This window comes from Lactuca serriola, chromosome 2 (genome assembly GCF_051521515.1).
Source record: "Lactuca serriola cultivar US96UC23 chromosome 2, Lser_US96UC23_V15, whole genome shotgun sequence".
Classification (NCBI taxonomy): Eukaryota; Viridiplantae; Streptophyta; class Magnoliopsida; order Asterales; family Asteraceae; genus Lactuca; species Lactuca serriola.
Window position 1 is genome coordinate 76,338,044 of NC_136409.1, and position 20,015 is coordinate 76,358,058.

General features: G+C 33.2%; 1 protein-coding gene across 1 annotated transcript; it reads left to right on the forward strand.

Annotated features, from left to right (window-relative positions):
* The first annotated feature begins 15,468 nt into the window (after positions 1–15,468).
* Positions 15,469–19,793, forward strand: LOC145086425 (ABC transporter G family member 15-like). Its single transcript, XM_079024176.1, has 8 exons — positions 15,469–16,003; positions 16,083–16,162; positions 16,251–16,835; positions 17,621–17,752; positions 17,842–18,126; positions 18,312–18,584; positions 18,826–18,933; positions 19,185–19,793. The coding sequence occupies exons 1-8, from the start codon at positions 15,700–15,702 to the stop codon at positions 19,533–19,535; spliced, it is 2,118 nt and encodes a 705-aa protein (XP_078880302.1). The 5' UTR covers positions 15,469–15,699; the 3' UTR covers positions 19,536–19,793.
* Positions 19,794–20,015: the final 222 nt, after the last annotated feature.

A 20,015-nucleotide genomic window follows, 5' to 3' on the forward strand; every position in this document is an offset into this window, starting at 1 on the left:
TCTTCCTTTTTTTCTTTGGCCTACCAACCTATAAACAAATTCATATGGTTACATATTAACAAGTTTATTAAATAGTTTCAAGTTAAATTAAACAAAACATGTATGACAACAAACCTGTTTGTGATGTTTGGGTGGGAGAAGGGTTGTTGGACAATCAGATGTAGGCCACATGCTCCTTCCATTTATTGGGTCAATTGTGTGTTGGTACATAGCATTCCATGTACTGAGCCAGTAACATTTGCTCACCCAAGCCTCAGGATCTCCACATTCTGACCCATTATGCATCTTATCATACATTGCAGCAATAGCATGCTGGCATGGAATACCTGTAATGTCCCATTTCCTGCAAGTGCAACTCCTCTCTTTCAAATTCACAACATACTGCTCCATCCATAGACCAGTCACTTGATATTTATCAGCTCCATTAAATAGAACCCTCATCTTACTTGCCTCTGTCTTATTGTTTTCTAAGATTGTTGTTGCAGTTGGACTTAGAGAACCTTTGCATTTGTCTAGCACCTTATGAACATTTACTATTCTCTTTGTGAGGTATTCTCTAATATATTCCAAACAAGTGATTATAGGCTTGTCCCTTGCCTCATCTAGCTTGGAGTTAAATACCTCACACAAGTTATTTGTTAAACTATCAGTCAATGCCCTTCCTATATATAAAACCAAACAATTAATTACTAAAATCAGTTATGAAATATGTTAGTGAAAAGAGTATGATACTTACCAGAGAAATGGGATCTTGCCCAGTGTTTTGCAGGAATTTTACTTAACCACTCATGTGCTTCTGGGTTAAGCTTTTTCAGTTTCTCCATAGCCCTATTAAATTTTGGTATGTTGTATACTTTTCCACAACACCATACTGCTTCCCTCAATTCATCTCCTTTGTGTTTCAATTTCATGTTGTCATACACATGTCTTAAACAGAACCTTTGCTCAGCTGATGGAAATAACTTCTCTATTGCAGCCAAGATTCCCTGTGAGTACAATTAAAATAAGTTAGTAAATGAAATAATGAAAAAAAGTAAAAGTGAATAAAAAGTTAGAGGGTACCTTTTGCCGATCTGAAATGAAAGTGAAGTTAGATGAAGAATTCAAATCTAAGTCATCACCCAAGTGTTCCAAAAACCATGTCCAAGAGTTAATATTTTCAGTCTCTACAATGGCATATGCAACTGGGTAAATGCCATTGTTCGAATCAAGCCCAACTGCAGTAAGAATTTGTCCTGGAAAGGGACCCTTCAAAAATGTACCATCAAATCCAAGAAAATCCCTCAAACCTTTTTTAAATCCCTCCTTCAATGGACCTAAGCATATATATATCCGTTTGAAGATCCTTGTCTCAGAAGACACATTGGGTTCAGTTTCGACATCTATCTTCACAGTTGTTCCTGGATTCTTTGACTTCAATTCCATGGCATATTCTCTCAAAACACCGTACTGCTTTTCATAATCACCATAAACATATTGTTTTGCCATAGCTTTGGCCCGAAATACTTTCATCTTTGATATTGAAAGTGAATACCTCTGTACTAACTCCTCTTGTAAAGCACGTGTAGGGATCTTGGGGTTACTTTCAACTTGATGCAATATGTTGTTAGCTAGAAACTTAGATGAACAAGCCCTCACTGTCCTTGTTTGCAAACAAGAATGGGAATCTTCGTATGTTTTGACAGTCCAAAGTTGTTTCTCATCTGCCCTAGATATAAAAAGAACCCATGGACAAGTTGTTTTCTTGGAAAGTACTAAATTGCCCCTATCTTTATTACTGTCACCAGTCAATTCAGGAACAATACCCCTACACTTTACCCTAACTCTTGTCTTGTCATTCTTTACATAATGTAGATCCCTCCTTTCTTTTACAGAGTAGTTGGCAATAACTTCTCTTATTTTTTCCTTTTCCTTGAACGTCTGACCAATCTTAAAAGCTTTAGTGTGAACCTCACCAGATGAACAAGCAACTGGTTTTAGAATGGACCTTAACAATTTCTTCCTAGGCTCTTTTTCACTAGCAAATGACTCAACTACATCATTGTCTAAGACTTCTAAAGGTTCATCTTCAATGTCTTCATGTTCCTTAGTATTATTGTTTATCGGATCAAGCTGGCCCAAGTCCATGTCTTCATCAAGTACACTACAGAAGTTGATCATGTTCACCTCCACATCATCTATCAAAGGTTCCTCATCAAACACTGTTTTTTTTGCATCATGCTGACTATCAAAATCAATTTTATCTGCACTATCCTCACAATCATATTCATCATCTACAACTGGATCATTATTCATAACTGGCTCATCATATTGGTCATCTATGATTGGCACATCATTCATAACAGGTACATCATTCATAACTGGTTCATCATTCAAATCTGGTTCATCATTCACAACTGGTTCATCATTTAAAACCGGCTCATCAGTCATAACTGGCTCATCATCCATAACTGGCTCACTATCCTGTATCACTTGTGAAGGTCCATCAAATGTTCCATATGGCACAATGGACTGGGAGTAGTCTAATTTTATACTAGAAGACCCAACAACTTTTCCCTTCTTTTGGTTCCTATCTAGTTCAGGGGATACATCAGTAACCAACTCCTCAATAATAACCTTGGTGGGGGACAAAAAATAACTGTTAACCCTTGTATGCCCATGCTCTATGTAGATACTTAAAAGGTTATTTTTTTTCCACATAATTTGACAATACATGCACATCCCCATCATTTCCTAGAGGTAACAGACCAAAGTCCAACTCTACTTCTGGAATAAGAAAATGATAATACAAAGTTTGCCCTTCTACGTACCCTATTTCTCGAACCATTGTATCCAACTCATGCACAGAGAAAACGTCAATATCTACGAAGTCAACATAGTCTATTGTTCCATCTACGTACCTTCTCCCAGGGCTTTTCGTGAATATCCCACCATGATGGATTTTCAGAGTGAAATAGTTGCTTATTCCCTCTGAAATAAAGAATAACAAAAAAAATTTCAACAATTTGGGCATAATATCAAATCGAGAAAATCAAAGATCACTTTAGTAAGTCACTTACGGTATATCCTTTCCAAATCATACTTTGATGCTTTAGTGTGTTTGGAACGAAGTGACCATAACGTTAACACCATTATCGTTTTCAATCGACAGATGATCCTCTGCCTTGTGTTCTGTTGGAGAAGAAGATGAATGCGAAAGGGTAATGGGTAGCTGAGGAAGATGATCTTTGTACTTAATTACAGAGTTCATGCGTATATGTGCATAATGATCGATTATTAGAGTGACTGCAAGATGAAAAGACAAATTTACCCCTTCACTAACGGCTCAAAAATGACGGGGTTAGGGTCAAGGACCAATCGCGCAATTAAATGAAACCTTAAGGACCATTCGCGTGACTTTTTGCTAGAAAGTCCTCAAAATGCGATATTGTGTAAACCACAGGGACCAATCGTGAAATTTTGTCTTAAAGAAATAACTTTATTTTTGTAGAAGAGATATTTAAAAGACCACACAGATGGATATGAAAACAATCTTGCATTTTGCATATCGTTAGGTTTTTTATTATTTTATTATTTTTGAGTGGTGAAAATATATTAGAAAACTAACAAAAAGATACACGAAACTAGAGAGGAAAACAACACCAATCAATCTATCTTAAGGCTAGCTCCATTCTATTCTGAATCCATCTATAGGAAGTAAGTTGGATCTTATCCGCATCATACGAGCACTAATGGATATCACTAGGTGTCATGACATTGATTAATTTGCTCAAATGAATTTTTTGTACTAATACAAATGTAAATAGAAAATAAAAATATCCTTATTTTCTAAGTTTGATTTAAGGCTTACGCTAATATATATATATATATATATATATATATATATATATATATATATATATATATATATATATATATATATTTCAACGTGATTTACTTATTTATAGGTGTTGTTAAATTGACATCCCTATTCAAAATGGGTGCTACTAAATTGACACATCTTAGACCGGGTGGTATGGGTAACGACGAGTGTTGTTTGTGGTGATGTGGAAAGTCTTTAACGGCGTTACCATGGGGTGAACACCGCCCCCTTCCTGATGAGGCCCGTTACGTTATCCTTCGTCACCACCGCAACACGTTATAACTTATTACGCGTAAAATTCGAAAGAAACAGTCAAAGAGACCATTGGGGAACGGTCAAAACCATTTTTTTTTACCTATTTACATATTATAATATAAATTCAAATATATACACAAACCATTTTACTATACCAATCTCTAATTCTATTTTACACAAAAAATCAATCACAAACACAAACACCCCTCCTCCAAACACAAACACATCAATTCCAATGAGGTTCGCACAATACGAGACTTATATGAACTGACTCAACACAAGCTCACTACAAATCTTATTTCAAGGAAACTTGTTTAATCCCAACTCACCCCCAATGTTATTTCTGACATCACCCTACATGCAACAAAACCCAAATATTCAACAAAACATTTTTAGTACTTTCGCTTCCATGCCACAAACAACCACACAACCACCAGCTACACAACCAATGCAAAAAACTGTTCTCGAAACGTAAGAGTCAGTCAGAAAGGTGGAGGGAAAAGGAAAATGAAAGGGAAAGCAATTGCGGAAAGTGAAGAAGAACCTCCACTATGGTGGACACCAAATGAGGAGAACGCGTTAGCAGTAGCGTGGTGCGGGACTTCAAAAAATCCAACCATAGGAAATGATATGCGGAAAGTTGGGTTTTGGGACACCGTGCTCGGAAAATTACATGCGATTTTGAAGAAACAACCATATCGCAATGTCGATATGCTTAGTAGCAAGTAGACTCCAATCAGTCGCAAGTGCACCAATTTTAATGGGATTTTCATGAGACTAGATTTGCAAAAGCAAAGTGATGCAAATGATTTCGATGTGTTCAAAGCTGTGAGGGAACAATATCACATCAAAATGGGGAAAACTTTCGAGTTTGAAAAAAATGGGAGATTGTCAAAAAAGATCAAAATAGATTAAGGCGCAAACATCATCAGATGCACAATCAAAGAGGTCTCACAATTACATTTCCGATGCACGAACTAACATCGACATCAACGCCAAAACGGATGACATCCCCAACAACATCGAAGAGATCTCCCCCCCCCCCCCCGGTCAGCGAAACGTGCTGAACGTCATGCGAACAAAGCCAAACAAAGGGCACACGACTTCGCGGAAATGAAAGAAAAGTTCGACCAACATAATCATATCGCACAACAAAGGTTAAAGTGCAACGTGAGCCCTTTGAGTTCCTTCGTAAGAAAGCGGAGGAAAATCAAATAGCAATAGATTTAGGTGGTGTTTGTTTTTTATAAAAAAAACTTCTTACCACTTATTGCTGCGGGGCACAACACACGCGTAACACTTTTAATTTCGCAGCGGTTGGTTTTTTGAACGACTTCGAACTCAAAAACCTATTCATGTCCTCTGCCCAATACAACATTGGTCTTGGCTCTTCTCACATCTTCCTAACATAATCTTAAAAAAAAATGCCTAACCTAAAAAAAAGAAGCAGACAACAATTGCCCATCGTTGCATCTGCTTCAATCCTACATCTTCTCGTCAAATCGGGCGTAGGAGACCTTCGTCCATCGCCCTTTGATCGCCCTTCGCAGGTCTACTGGTCGTCATCTTCAACCTCTGTCGTCGTCGGCGTCTAGTCCTTCGCCATCGTCTTCATCTGCTATCACAGGTATTTTTTTTTTCTGATTTCTGATGTAGCCATCGTCTTCATATGTGTTCTTTCTCATGATTTTATGCTTCTTGAAATCGATTTTTGCTAAGTTGTTTAGAATCTCTGTGGTAGAATGAATTATAAATCGATTTTATACTTCTCATGATTTTATGCTTCTCATGATTTTATGCTTCTTGAAATCAGAAAAGTATGTATATTTATGTTGATTTGTGATATAGTTGTCCCTATTAGCTATTCATGTTGTATTTTTGTTGAAATCAAAAAGTTATGCATAATTTATGCTGATTTGTTATCAGTGTTTGCTGAAATCAGAAACTTATATGAAAATTTATGCTTATTTTTTGATTTTATTGTATAATCTTTGCTTATATGTTTTTTTTCTGATTCATGTTGCATTATTGTTGAAATGTCATTAATTTAAGTTATTATTATGTTTAAATATCATTATTCTTTGTTGCTAAAGTATATGATTTTTTTTTTCTGATTCATGTTGCATTATTGTATAATCTTTGCTTATTTGCTGATTTTGTTGTTAGCAATGGAAGATAAACATACATGGACCAGTGAGCAAATAAAATTCTTTTTGCATACTTGTATTGAAGAAGTACAAACTGTGGGTAGAAAAGGTTTGAGTTTGCACAAACATCCATTGAACAAGTTAGGAACAGTCATTAAGAAAAAGTATGGTGTGGATTTGACTAAAAGACAATTGAAAAATGCCTATGACAACCTTAAAGCCAAATACACATGATGGTTATACTTGAAAAACAAAACTGGCAACCTTCATAATCCTCAAACAAATACTTTTAACTTAACAAATGAGGAGTGGGGGACTTTAAAAATGTGTGTGTGTATATATATATATACACACACACACATACACACACACACACACACACATATATATATATATATATATATATATATTGTTAATATAGTTAGGTAATTATTCTTATACTACTTTTTATTACATTATATTGGTTTAAGGACATCCGAAAGCAGCTTCTTTGAAAACTGTCCCATTGTTGTTTCCAGAGCTTTGTGCATAACTCTTTGATGGAAACAATGTGTATAGTAATCTCAGTTATGCCACATCCCAAACACCATCGGGACATGTATCATCTTCTTGCCATGTCGCACCACTACAACTTATGGACACCCCTTCTATTAACATAGATGAGGATAATTAGCTTTCCAATCATACCAGTGAACCTTTTACTCAACCACCACCTTCTGCTGCTTCACCTTCTGCTGATTCACTTTCTGCTGCTTCACCTATTGGTAACCCCAACAAAAGGGCAAAACCCTCAATTCCTAGACCGCAATCTCCTAGTGTTCACCTGTTACACCTTCTAGTGCCACACCTAATGCTTCTATTACTGCTGATGATTTAGCACTTGATATGTAAAAAGTTTTACGACATTTGAATCAAGGGCCTATAATTTCTCAATGTTTAGAGAAGCTAGAGTTGCTCGAGTTAGGCCCAGTAGACCCTCTACGATTTGTTGCTTATCACATTTTTTGGAGGGACAATGAATATAAGAGAGACGTGGGTAAAAATTTCCAACGATCCACATATATTAAGAGGATGGATCTAGATGATTGCTACAAGTTTAAGAGTTTTAAAGGATGGAAAGATTGTCCGTTAAGTTTACATATTTGAGTTGTTTAGGTTTTAATTACATGTGTTGGAACTATGTGGTTATGTTTTTTGGTTATTTGTTACTTGAATGTTATTTATGGTATTTGATACTTGAATTTTATGTTATTTGGTATTTGAATTTTATGTTATTTGGTACTTGAGTTTTATGGTTTGTTATTTGGTGCACTTGAGTTTTATGTTATGTTTTTTGGTGCTTGAAATATGTTATGTTATTTTGTACTTAAGTTTAGTTTTATGGTATTTAATAATTGATTTTTATGTTTTGTTAATGTACTTGTATTGATTAAAAGGTTCCTAATGGATGATAACAAAAAGATACTTCTCATAATTCTAATGTACTTGTACGTCCGCTACTTTTGGAAGAGGGGCATGAAACGAGTGCGGGGCAACGACTCGAAAATGACGGGACATGAATTTACGTTAGAGTTACTTCACCATAATCATCTACAATGTGTTGAAATACTACGCATGTCCCGTGAATCATTTGTCCGACTATATGGTCATTTTAGAGTAAATTATGCGTTAAAGGATAGCAAACATGTATCACTTGAGGAAAAGATGACTATGTTTTTTATGAGGATCAGTCATAACCAACGTTACGTGATTATCAAGTGAAGATTTCAACACCCAAAGCAAACAATTCATAAATTTTTTTCATGAAGTGTTGGACAAAATGCTGCTTTTCACACATGACATTATAGTACCAACTTCTTTTAATCTGAATCTAAACATTTCAGGACATAATAGGAGGCTACGATAGGTTTTCAAAGGAGCAGTTGGTGCACTTGATGATACCTTAATACATGTTGTTGTCCTTGCAGAAAAACGAGATATATATAGAAGTAGGGGAAAAGGCTATTGTTACCAAAACGTATTAGCAATATGTGACTTCAACATGATGTTTACATTTGTTGTGGCTGGTTGGGAAGGGATAACACATGATTCTAGAATATTATCAGATGTATTAGCAAATCCATATGCACCATTTTTGTTTCCACCATCAGGTAAGTATATGGTCATTTAAATATTTTTATCTTAGTTTGAACACTATATGATTTTTTCTCCTTTTTTTTTACAGATAAACATTATCTTTGTGATGCCGCCTATGCAAACATTCGACGTTTTATGGCACCGTATCGTAATATGAGGTATTGGCTTGGAGATTTCCGTCGAAGACGTGCATTAACCAATAAAGAAAAAGTTAACCATGCACACACGAAACTTCGGAACGTCATTGAGCGTGCTTTTGGTGTCTTGAAAGCATGATTCCCTATATTGAAGAGGATGACACCATTCTCGTTGGTTACACAACGAAACATTACTCTTGCATGTTTTGCACTTCATAATTTTATAAGAGAGGGGCTATGTGATGAGTATTTTGCACGATATGATGAACCACATGTCACGCTTTGGAATAATAATGTAGTCGTTGATGGTGATGAAGATGAGATTCCAACACATGGTACTGCAGCGGACCGTGAATATATGATCTAATTACGGGATGAAATTGTCGAGCAATTGATGTAAAATATGGAATGAGAATTATTAAAGTTTGGTTATATGAATTTTATTTCAAAATGTAATTGTAAGACTAATTTAGTTGTATGAATTTTATTTCAATGTTTTAAGACTAGAACTACTAAATTTTCGGTATTGAAAAATTATTTTCGGTTTATTAAATTAATTTATTTTAATTTTTTAATGTCTGCAGCAGCCTACAGATGTTAAAAAACAAACACGCTTCTTATTACAGTCTGCAGCCGTTTGGTTCACCTTTTTTGCTGCAGAGGGTTGCATGGTGGTCCGCAGACTTTATGAATTTTTGCTTCAAAAAAAAAAACAAACAACACCTTAGCAATTATTCAAACTAGCGAAAAAAATATGAGACCACGACAAGTGCAAGTTCTCTAGAAAGATGAAAGTAAATGATCGAAAAGAAATATTTGGATAACTAGCATGTCGTTTTTATGTTTTAAATTAGAACCATTTTTTTTGCGTTCAATGTTTTTTTTTGTGTGTAATATTATTTTTAGTATATAAACGTTATGGTTAATTTAGGTTTTAATTAAATTACATGTCTTATTATTATTTTTTCATAAATAATGTAGGTGAATAATAAAACAAATTGGAAAAATAAAAAATAAATATATCGAAATTAAATAAATTAAAAAAAGAAAAAAAATTGAAAAAAAAAGAAAAAAGAAATGATTATATAGAAAATTGAGAGCGTTATAATATATTTGTCCGATTCCTCCCTTGATATGTTAATGTCATTAACACTATTAATGACATAACATATAAGGGGACACATTTTGGGTGTGATAACATATCATGATATGTTGCCAACACTCACTAATCTTATACACTTCTATTCAAAAGTCAAACCACTTTTAATATTAAATTTCCTACATTTATACCATTAATAGTTTTTATCATTATTATATATTTTGTTTATTTATTTTAACTAGGTTATAACCTGCGGGAACCCGGTTATAAAATAAATTAAATGTTTATAAAAAAACTTATAATTACTAATCAATTATTGTAAATAAATTATTAATTAATATATATTTTTGTATTTATATAAAATTATAATCGTTGTTTTAAATGAAAATGTGAAATATATTTTGAAGATATATATCATACAGTATTTATTTGTGAAGTAATGAAGAAAAATAACAATAAATTCGTGAATATTCACTGTAGATGAGATAATATTTGTATATATATTGAGTATATTGTACAGTTGTTTACATTGTTTTATTTGAAAATTTGAAAATTACATTCTAAAAATGAATAGGTGTTATGCAGGTATTTAGTATATTTAAAGAGATTGCATAAAGGTGGTGTGATTGTTTGAAATTACAGTTATTGATTAAGAGTTATTGTAATAAATTAGGCAGCAAATATTACAAATCAAATTTTTGCCGACGTGTGTTTCATCTGTGTAAAAAGGAGGAATGAATTAGTGGAAATGTAATTAATGAGAAAAAACCAAAGACTGACAAGTGACAAATAATTAATTTCAAGCTCTAATTGATTGACACGTGACAAATCTGTTACTCTTTTATTAGGTAGGGAGATATGTTTAATTATAAATTAGTTAGATAACAATTTTTTAAATTATTTATCTAAAATTTTAAAATCTTATTATTATTATTATTATTATTATTATATGTTAAAAAGATGAAATATAAATAAAAACATAATTACATTTTTCTTTGAACAGGGGATTCATTACATATACAAATTTTAGTTTAGTAACAAAACAATTTATTTTGTTTCTCAAATTAAAATTATACGTTATCGTCCAATCTGTTTAATAGATAAAGATTATTTTTTCCGAAAAATAAAGATGTTATAACAATTATGAAAAAAGTTTTGTTATGAACATGTATACTATCTTAATTTTGTTTACAATCGGTTTTAAAAATAGTCTTTTAACATATCTTTTTTTTCCAATGACATAAATAAATGTAGGTACAAAGAATCAAAGATAAAAAATACATCTTGTTAGGTTTCAACATTATTATTCAATTTATATAAAAACGATAGGAAAAAAATTGAATTGTCACAATATATATTCAAAAATTTTTTAAATAATATATAAAATTGGTGCAAAGTGAAACACAATGTTTATTAATATTATTATGCTGAAAATATATGATATTATATAAATAATATGAAATACTAAACATATTAAATTATATAAATTCAAGGGTGTAAAACTAAAAGAAGTGATTCGTACACAACAGTTTTTTATCATACACAACAATTTATGCATTATATAGTTGTACAGTACTACATTTTAAAGCACCAATTTTGTGTATGGATAAAAATTATTGTGTACGAATCAGTTCCCAGACTAAAAAGAATGTGTTTTTTCTTGTAAACTAATTTATGTGTATAAGGTAAAAAAACAATATTTAATTATTCAAAAACATGAATTTTCTTAATTTTATGAATAATACATAATAATCTCTTGTGTTTTAAACTCAAAAAAATAAAAAATAAAAAAAATAATCATTATGTAATTATTATTTAAAAGTAAATAGAGATTATCCTATAATGATTGGATTGTCTAATTAGTAAGAGTTGTCAAATTAACCAAATTAGGTGTTGTTAATAAGACATCTATTAGACACCCCATTAACTAATTTATAAAATTTTAACCTATAATTAAGTACTTAAAATCAGCTTTTTCAGAAAACATTGCAATTTCAACCAATAAAAAAAATTTAAAATTAATTTAGGTGTTGTTTGGTTCGCAGAATGTTGCTGAAGGAATCTGAATTGGAATTGGAAAAGAAATCTGTCAGGAATTTGAATCCAATTCCATATGTTGTTTGGTTGGCAGGAAATATAAATGAAATTAATTCCAGAATCTGTTTGGTTCGCAAGAAATGGAATTGCAATTCATATAAAATGACATAATTACCATTTTTTTTTCCGTTTTGCTTAATTTTACTTTGTTTTCTATAAAAATACATTATGAAAATTATAAAAACAATAAAAATTTGGCGGTGGTGGCAGTGGCGGTGGTAGTGGCAACAATGGTGGGTGGCGGTGATGGTGGCTGCGACGGTGATGGTGACATTGATTATGGTGGCGGAAGTGGTGATGATGGTGGCAGTGTTAGCTGGTGGTGACAACGATGGCAGTGATCGTGCTGGTGGTGGCAGTGACGGCTGGTGGCGGTGGCGGTGGTGGTAACCATGTTTCCATCATCAAAGATGTAACCCTGAATCATCTCTAGTCTACGTATTTTGTCTTAATTTTGTGGAAGGCCAGTTGAGGCCATACATAGCCTCAACTTCTCCTGGGTAACCATCATACCCTGTAACAACCAATGATCCATTACTATCACTAGAAACTAACAATCCCATGATCGTTACTAGAAACTCACACCCCTACTACATATCCCTATCTTAGTCAATTGCAACTATATTTTCTATAACTTTTCCACCTTTCAAAATCTCTATCTCCAATTCCTACCTTAAAATTCATAAATCCTATATATAGATTTGTAAATCCACAAGTGAATTGGATCATATTGTTAGTTTTCCCAAGTTACTGATTAAGATGAAGGTACATTAGTCATTAGAGCTTAAATTGAAACTTATAGTTGTATGTAAAGATGCCCGTTGTAGAGCTATAAAAGAGACACCTGGTTGCTACAAAAACTCCAACTTCTCTCATGGAATGAATAATTACATATCTTTAACTTCTCAACACATACGATGTTTCAAATTGTCTATTGGAATCAAATTTGTGTTTCCATGTTCTTATATATCATTTTTTATGATTAAGTTTTACAATGATATGTTATACAAGAGAACAAGGTAAGATTATGGTTTCCATGTGACTGGCATATTTGGTTTGTTGTCGGATTTTACAAGAGTGTTTGCAGATTCGTTATCAACATATATGGTGTTAAAGATAAAGTAGGAGATGGATGAAAATGGTGTTTGAGCTTATTGTGAATACTTATAGGATTTTTATTGGGTTGTATTGGCCAATGTGTCATTGGAATAATGCATAGAAGTTTTTTAGAGTCAATTGTAGAAAATGTGCTTGAAACCTAGTATTGGTGATTATGAAATGGTGTTGGGCAACTTAGGAAGGCTAGACACTAGGTAGATCAAGAAAAGTGATATTAGGGTTTCCTAGTGAGATGTTTTCGGACAGTTTTTGTGGTGGTGGTGGTGACAAGTATAATGGTGGTAATGTCTGTGCTGACAGTGATCGATTTTAGTTACTAGAGAAGACAACGGGGGCAGGAGAATATAAGAGATTAAGACCAATTCCAAACACAAACACTAAAAAAACACTAAAATGGTGATTTTTAACACCAACATACAATTCTTATTCTAACCATACACTAAAGATTTACACCAGAAATATATTTTAATAATATTATAATAAAATATTGCATTTATATTGAAAAGTGATTTAGTGTTGGAAGCATGGTTCGTTAAATATAGCGGCCATCAATTTTCTCCACAAAAATGGTGATACTTTTAAAGGTCCATCGGAGTAAAATATAGAGGCTTTCCACCATTTTGAAGGTCCATTGGAGTTGGTCGAGACCATGGCTTTAAAAAGCATACCATGGTGTGCCTCAAGGCGTGCCATGACGTGAGGCGTGGTGTAGTCATTATGAAAACATCCAAGACGGGTTTGACGTCCAAATAGCGTGTTAAGGCGCGCATTATCGCGTTATGACGTGAATTTTTTCAAGGCGCATTTTTTTTTGTTTTTGTTTTTTTTTTCTGACCGAGCCTAAAATAATTAGGTTCTTATTAACTTTTTTATATTAAATATTAATATAACACTTCTAAAAACTTGATATATTTAATAGAATTCAATAATTTTTATCCTTTTTAATGTATATAAAGCAATCAAACCTTGAAAAACATCATGGTTCGCCAAAACTCGTCATGACTTAACTATGAATTTGTCACCGCGCTCAAGCCTCACGTTATTTAGAACTTTGGTCGAGTCAAAAGAAGAAATGTATAACCACTAAGAGAGTAGGGGGAATTATGTTTCTATTTTAATTAGTATATTTATAAAATGTTAGAAAAATATAAAAAATAAATTAAAACGATAATTAATTTTTTTAATTTTGACACTGAATCAAATTTACAACCAAACCGATTTAAAAGAAAATTACAATTTGAAACCATAGTGACCGGAATAAATATAACCGTCATACCAAAAAGTCGATATTTACAGTTGTCTCTTAAAAAATAGGGATAATGACTTAAAAGGGTAATATATTTTTCGATTTGTACACATTTAGTCACTGAGTTTTTTTTCGTCTACATTTACCTCTTAAACTTGTTGAACTGTACATATTCAGTCCTTATGACCGGTTACTTCAGGTTAGTCGGGAAAAATGATTTAATAGGGTAATATATTTTTCATTTTGTACACATTTAGTCCTTAATATTTTTGTACACATTTAGTCCTTAATATTTTTGTACACATTTAGCCCTTAATATTTTTTTGTTTCAAAATAAGTCATTTTTGTTTTTGTACACATTAAGTACTTATGAATGTTTTCTTTAGGTTTTTCTCACGACATTTTACATGGGACAATCATTGATGAAGTGTGTGAGGCTGTTGATGTTTATGTGTAATGTCTCATTTTCAAAACCAAAAAATTTCATTTTTAAATAAGGCAAAACTCCCTAATTATAAATCCATTATTAAGAAAACACGTTTATTCCAAAATATATTTATCGAAAATCAGAGTAATATAAGAAAATGTGTAATCCTCAATAATGTTGATGAGTGTGTATAGCTATGCATTCGCCTTTTCACGACCAACGATAGAACCTGAAAACATAAATAACTGGGTAAGCACAATGTTTAGTGAGTTTCCCCCAAAATACCCAACACAACAAACGTATTATTATGCATAACGGATCCACACTCATTAGATTGGTATACCTTGGCCCAATCAGTCATCGGAATGGAATGTCAACATGCAACAGGTCCAATCAGTAATCGGACCGGAATACTCAGGGTTTGTTGGTATGATGCCTTAATCCAACCGCTCTTCTTGAGTCTTCGTGCCTACAGCTTATAGCCGACCCGCACCAGGTATCTTGGCCTACAACATATAGCAGGACCACCTGAAACTATCCCACCACCATATGGCTATCCCACATAAGATGTCGTGAGAAAAACCTAAAGAAATCATTCATAAATAATGATGAATAAAAAACAAAAATGACTTATTTTGCAATAAAAAAAATATTAAGGACTAAATATGTACAAAAATATTAAGGACTAAATGTGTACAAAATGATAAATATATTACCCTATTAAGTCATTTTTACCGGCTAACCTGGAATAGCCGGTCATAAGAACTAAATGTGTATAGTTTAACAAGTTGAAAGGATAAATGTGGACGAAAAAAAAACTCAGTGATTAGATGTGTACAAATCAAAAAATATATTTACCTTTTTAAGTCATTATCCTTACAAAAATATGCTTTAAAATCCAACACAATATCCAAAATCTATTATCACATTCGAACCAAGAAATCTACTTATGATAATGGCATGGTTTCAATAAATATGCAATGCAAATGTGAAATGCACCCGTAATAAATGTGATACAACAGCCAACCGTATTCCTCCACTAAATGCGCCACCCATCCATCACCAACACTGCAACCCCAAAAGGGTGCGATTCGAAGGTGGTTATACGTTCAGACGTTCAGTAGTGTCTACTTTTATCTCACTTCATCTTTCAAAAAAACCTGAAGAATCAACAATGGAAATAGAACCCGCCAGTAGCAGCGGTGGCTACCATCGCCGTGGCAATGTCGTCAATACTGACGAAACCACCGATCATGACAGTGACGACGGCGGAGTAACTATGGCTCCGAGCAGGAGTATGAAGGAAAGAGCAACGTATTTGGTGTGGCGAGATCTAACGGTGGTGCTACCTAACTTCGGCCATGGACACACCAAGAGATTGCTTAATGGAATCTCCGGATTTGCAGAACCAGGTCGAATCATGGCCATTATGGGCCCATCTGGCTCCGGGAAATCCACTCTTCTCGATTCCCTAGCAGGTATACATACATTTTGCTTGTCTTTTCAAATCAATTAAGTGGCTATACAGCTTTGATCATAACGATTAGTCGATTACAGATCGATTATCGAAGAACGTGGTGAGGACCGGCGACATTCTTCTCAACGGCGAGAAGAGAAAACTAAGCTACGGCACTGTCGTAAGTGATTTCAACTCCGACAACAAATTTCCCCAAAACTAATTCAATTTCCCCCTTTTGAAATTGTGAAATGAATCAATAATCGCAGGCGTATGTCACACAAGAAGACGTACTAATGGGAACACTCACAGTTCGAGAAACAATCACATACTCAGCCTATTTGCGTCTTCCGACGACATTATCAAACGAAGAAGTGAACGATATCATAGAAGGAACAATAATGGAGATGGGTTTAGAGGATTGCAGCGACAGACTCATCGGAAACTGGCATTTGAGAGGATTAAGCGGCGGAGAAAAGAAGCGATTAAGTATTGCTCTTGAAATCCTTGTTCGACCTCGACTGTTGTTTCTGGATGAACCTACTAGTGGTCTGGATAGTGCATCGGCGTTTTTTGTGGTTCAAGCTCTTAAGAGTGTAGCTCGTGATGGAAGAACTGTGGTGTCTTCGATTCATCAACCGAGTAGTGAAGTTTTTGCATTGTTTGATGATCTGTTTTTGTTGTCTGGAGGTGAAATGGTGTATTTTGGAGAAGCGAAAGATGCGATTAAGTTTTTTGCAGAGACTGGGTTTCCATGTCCGACGAAGAGGAATCCCTCCGATCATTTTTTGCGGTGTATCAATTCGGATTTTGACGTCGTGACAGCGACCTTGAAAGGATCACAAAGAAATTACGTAAGTTTCTCTGAGTTGCTTTCGAATCTAGTGCAAGAAATAGATTATTTATTAATTTATTTATTATTGTATTATATTACCTAACCAAAGACTATGTTTTTTCTCTTTTGACATTAGGATTTTTTTTTGTTTTTGGGTTTTTTTTTTATATGTCGTTAATAATTTACTAATAAAACATAATAAACCATATAATTTTTTATAGGAATCGTAAGTATGTGTTATCAATTTAATTTTTAACATTAAAAATCATCTAAATACAAAATGATATGTACCACTAGTTAGATTTTCCAAATTACAATGTCCTAGAAAATGAAAGTACGAATTTCTAAATAGGTATATTTTTCAAATTACAATTTCTCCCTAAGAAAAACTTTAAAACTACAATGTCATAATAAGAAAAAAGAAAGTAAGATGTTATGATTAACTAAAGAAAGTAGATTGTTATGTTTTTGCATTTAGCCATTCTTTCTCTACAACACTCTACTTTCTGTTTTTTTTTCCTTATCAAGACATTTCACTCTAAAATATCAACCCAATCATAGCATTTTACTTTCAATTTTTTTTTGCTTTAATAAGATAATATACTTTAAAAATTCCACACAATTTATAACAATGAAAATTACTTTGTATTTGAATGACATTGCTATAATGTCGTATGATTTTCAAAGTATATTGTTCTAATATAACAAACAAATCAATAAAAATATATTGTTATTTCTTACATTCAACCCTCTAATATGTCGACATGAATACAACTTTAATCTTTTTGATTTGATGCGCTTTAGGAAGAACCGAAAGGATTAGACACATACATGAAGTTCACAACCTCCGAGATAAAAGCCACACTAGTCGATAAATACAAATGGTCAAAATATGCCAAGAAAGCTCAATCAAAGATGAAACAAACATCCACATTAGTAAGTTTTCCAAAATCAAACCCCCTCACAAATTCAAAAAATAGCAACATACTTCCATTTACTAAATTACTACCTTTTTATTAATGAAGCATGGACCACAAACAAGCACGATTACAAAAAGCCAAGCGGGATGGTGGAAGCAACTCACAACATTGACTAGACGCTCGTTTACAAACATGTCACGAGATATTGGATATTATTGGCTACGAGTAATTATTTACTCAATTGTATCAATATGTGTTGGTACAATCTTTTTTGATGTTGGTACGGGTTACACTGCGATCTTAGCACGAGGTGCATGCGGCGGTTTTATAACCGGATTCATGGTTTTTATGTCGATTGGAAGCTTCCCGTCTTTCATCGAAGATATGAAGGTACTAGCAATGTTTTTCATTTAATTATTATAGCATCATACAATACCTTAGTTTTTCTTTTGCGAATGAATTGTAGTTAAAATAAAAACTCATTTAAAGCATTTAGTTTCAATCTTTTTCTTATGATCATATGCAAGAAAAGTACATTACCATTTCTTTGGCTCTACTAATCAACATTATTACAGATTTTCACACGAGAACGACTCAACGGTTACTACGGGGTATCCGTATTCATACTCGCAAACTTGTTTTCATCTTTACCATTCATGCTCGCGATTTCATTAGTCACCGGGACAATCACATGGAACATGGTCAAATTCCGCAACGGCTTCTCCCGATACGCTTACTATTGCCTCAATCTCTTCGCCTCAATTGCAGTTGTCGAAAGCTGCATGATGGTTGTTGCATCACTCGTTCCCAATTTCCTTATGGGAATAGTAACCGGAGCCGGAGTCATTGTAAGAATCTAAACACCACATTTTTTTCCTTTTAAACCATTGTACAAGTTTAAGTATTTGGATAAAATCTTTAAAAATCACCTTATTGTGCTAGAAATAAGCTAACTTTAATAAACATCTCCCCCTTGTTTATTGCTTATTGCTTATTCCCACAACAAATAAATTAATAAGCAATAAGCTAATAAGCTAATCCAAACATCCCCTAATTACTAAATTACTAATAACTTGAAACTTGGTGTAGGGTGTCATGATGATGACTTCCGGTTTCTTTCGCCAACTACCCGATCTTCCAAAAATCTTTTGGCGCTATCCCATTTCATATATAAACTATGGATCATGGTCGCTTCAGGTAATTCAAACTAAAAATTATGAGAATTTTCAAATTCCAGGTTACATTTTTTTTACCCGTACTTTCAAGTCAGGACCAATTAACCTGGAATTTGAAAATTCTCATAATTTTTAGTTTACATATTGTATATTGGGTAAAAAAAATATAAATATGTTGCTATTATTGTTACATGAATATTTGATTTAAAAATAGAATACTTTCTATTTTGTGTTCTACTTGTATTAGATGTAAAATTGGATTTAAAAATGCAGGGAGCATACAAAAACGACATGATAGGGTTGGTGTTTGATGGGTTATCACCAGGGGACCCAAAAATGACAGGAGAAGATGTGATTAGGAAAATGTATCGATTACCATTAGATCACTCAAAATGGTGGGATTTGTTGGCGATATTTGCAATTTTGGTTGCTTATCGCATCTTATTCTTCATTGTTCTGAAATTGAAGGAGAGTGCGTCGCCGTTTTTCCAATCGATGTATACAAAAAGAACACTTGATCGTTTAAACAAGAGAGCATCGTTTAAGCGATTCTCGTCTTCTAGGCGAAACCATAATCTTCGATCGTTGTCTTCACAAGAGGGCCTTAGTTCTCCGCTTCCTTAGCTTCAAAAGATATACTTTATTATTATTATTATATTATACGATTTGTTTTGTTTTGTTTTGTTTTTGAAATTTTCAAATAAAAAATCTTTGATTGTATGCTTAATTTGTCTTTTGACCTAAGTAATTCCGTATATATGTAATAGGTTAGGGGTGAGAACGATTATGGAACATTAGAGTGTGAAAATATGAAAAAGTTGGCAATATTGTAATGTTTGTAAATTTATAACTTAATTATATAAACATTAAAAAGTAATGTTAGCGATGGTTTCCACTGACGTATCCTATGTATTTTCAAATATATTTTTTAAAATACTTTGCGAAATAATATTTTTTAACCTTATATTTTTTAAAATGACAAGTTTAACCACCATACTTTTATAAAAAATGATTGTTTCTACCTTATATTTTTCAGTATTGTAAAAATCGGCTTAGGCGGCCGATTAACCGGCGCCTAGGCGCTAGGCGGTCGCCAACCGATTA

What these genes read in the sequence shown, in the direction of transcription:
- LOC145086425 (XM_079024176.1), top strand. Translation starts at nt 15,700, where the DNA reads ATGGAAATAGAACCCGCCAGTAGCAGCGGTGGCTACCATCGCCGTGGC. An exon ending in AAGGATCACAAAGAAATTAC is followed by an intron (nt 16,836 to 17,620) that starts GTAAGTTTCTCT and finishes GATGCGCTTTAG; the next exon opens with GAAGAACCGAAAGGATTAGA. An exon ending in TAACCGGAGCCGGAGTCATT is followed by an intron (nt 18,585 to 18,825) that starts GTAAGAATCTAA and finishes AACTTGGTGTAG; the next exon opens with GGTGTCATGATGATGACTTC.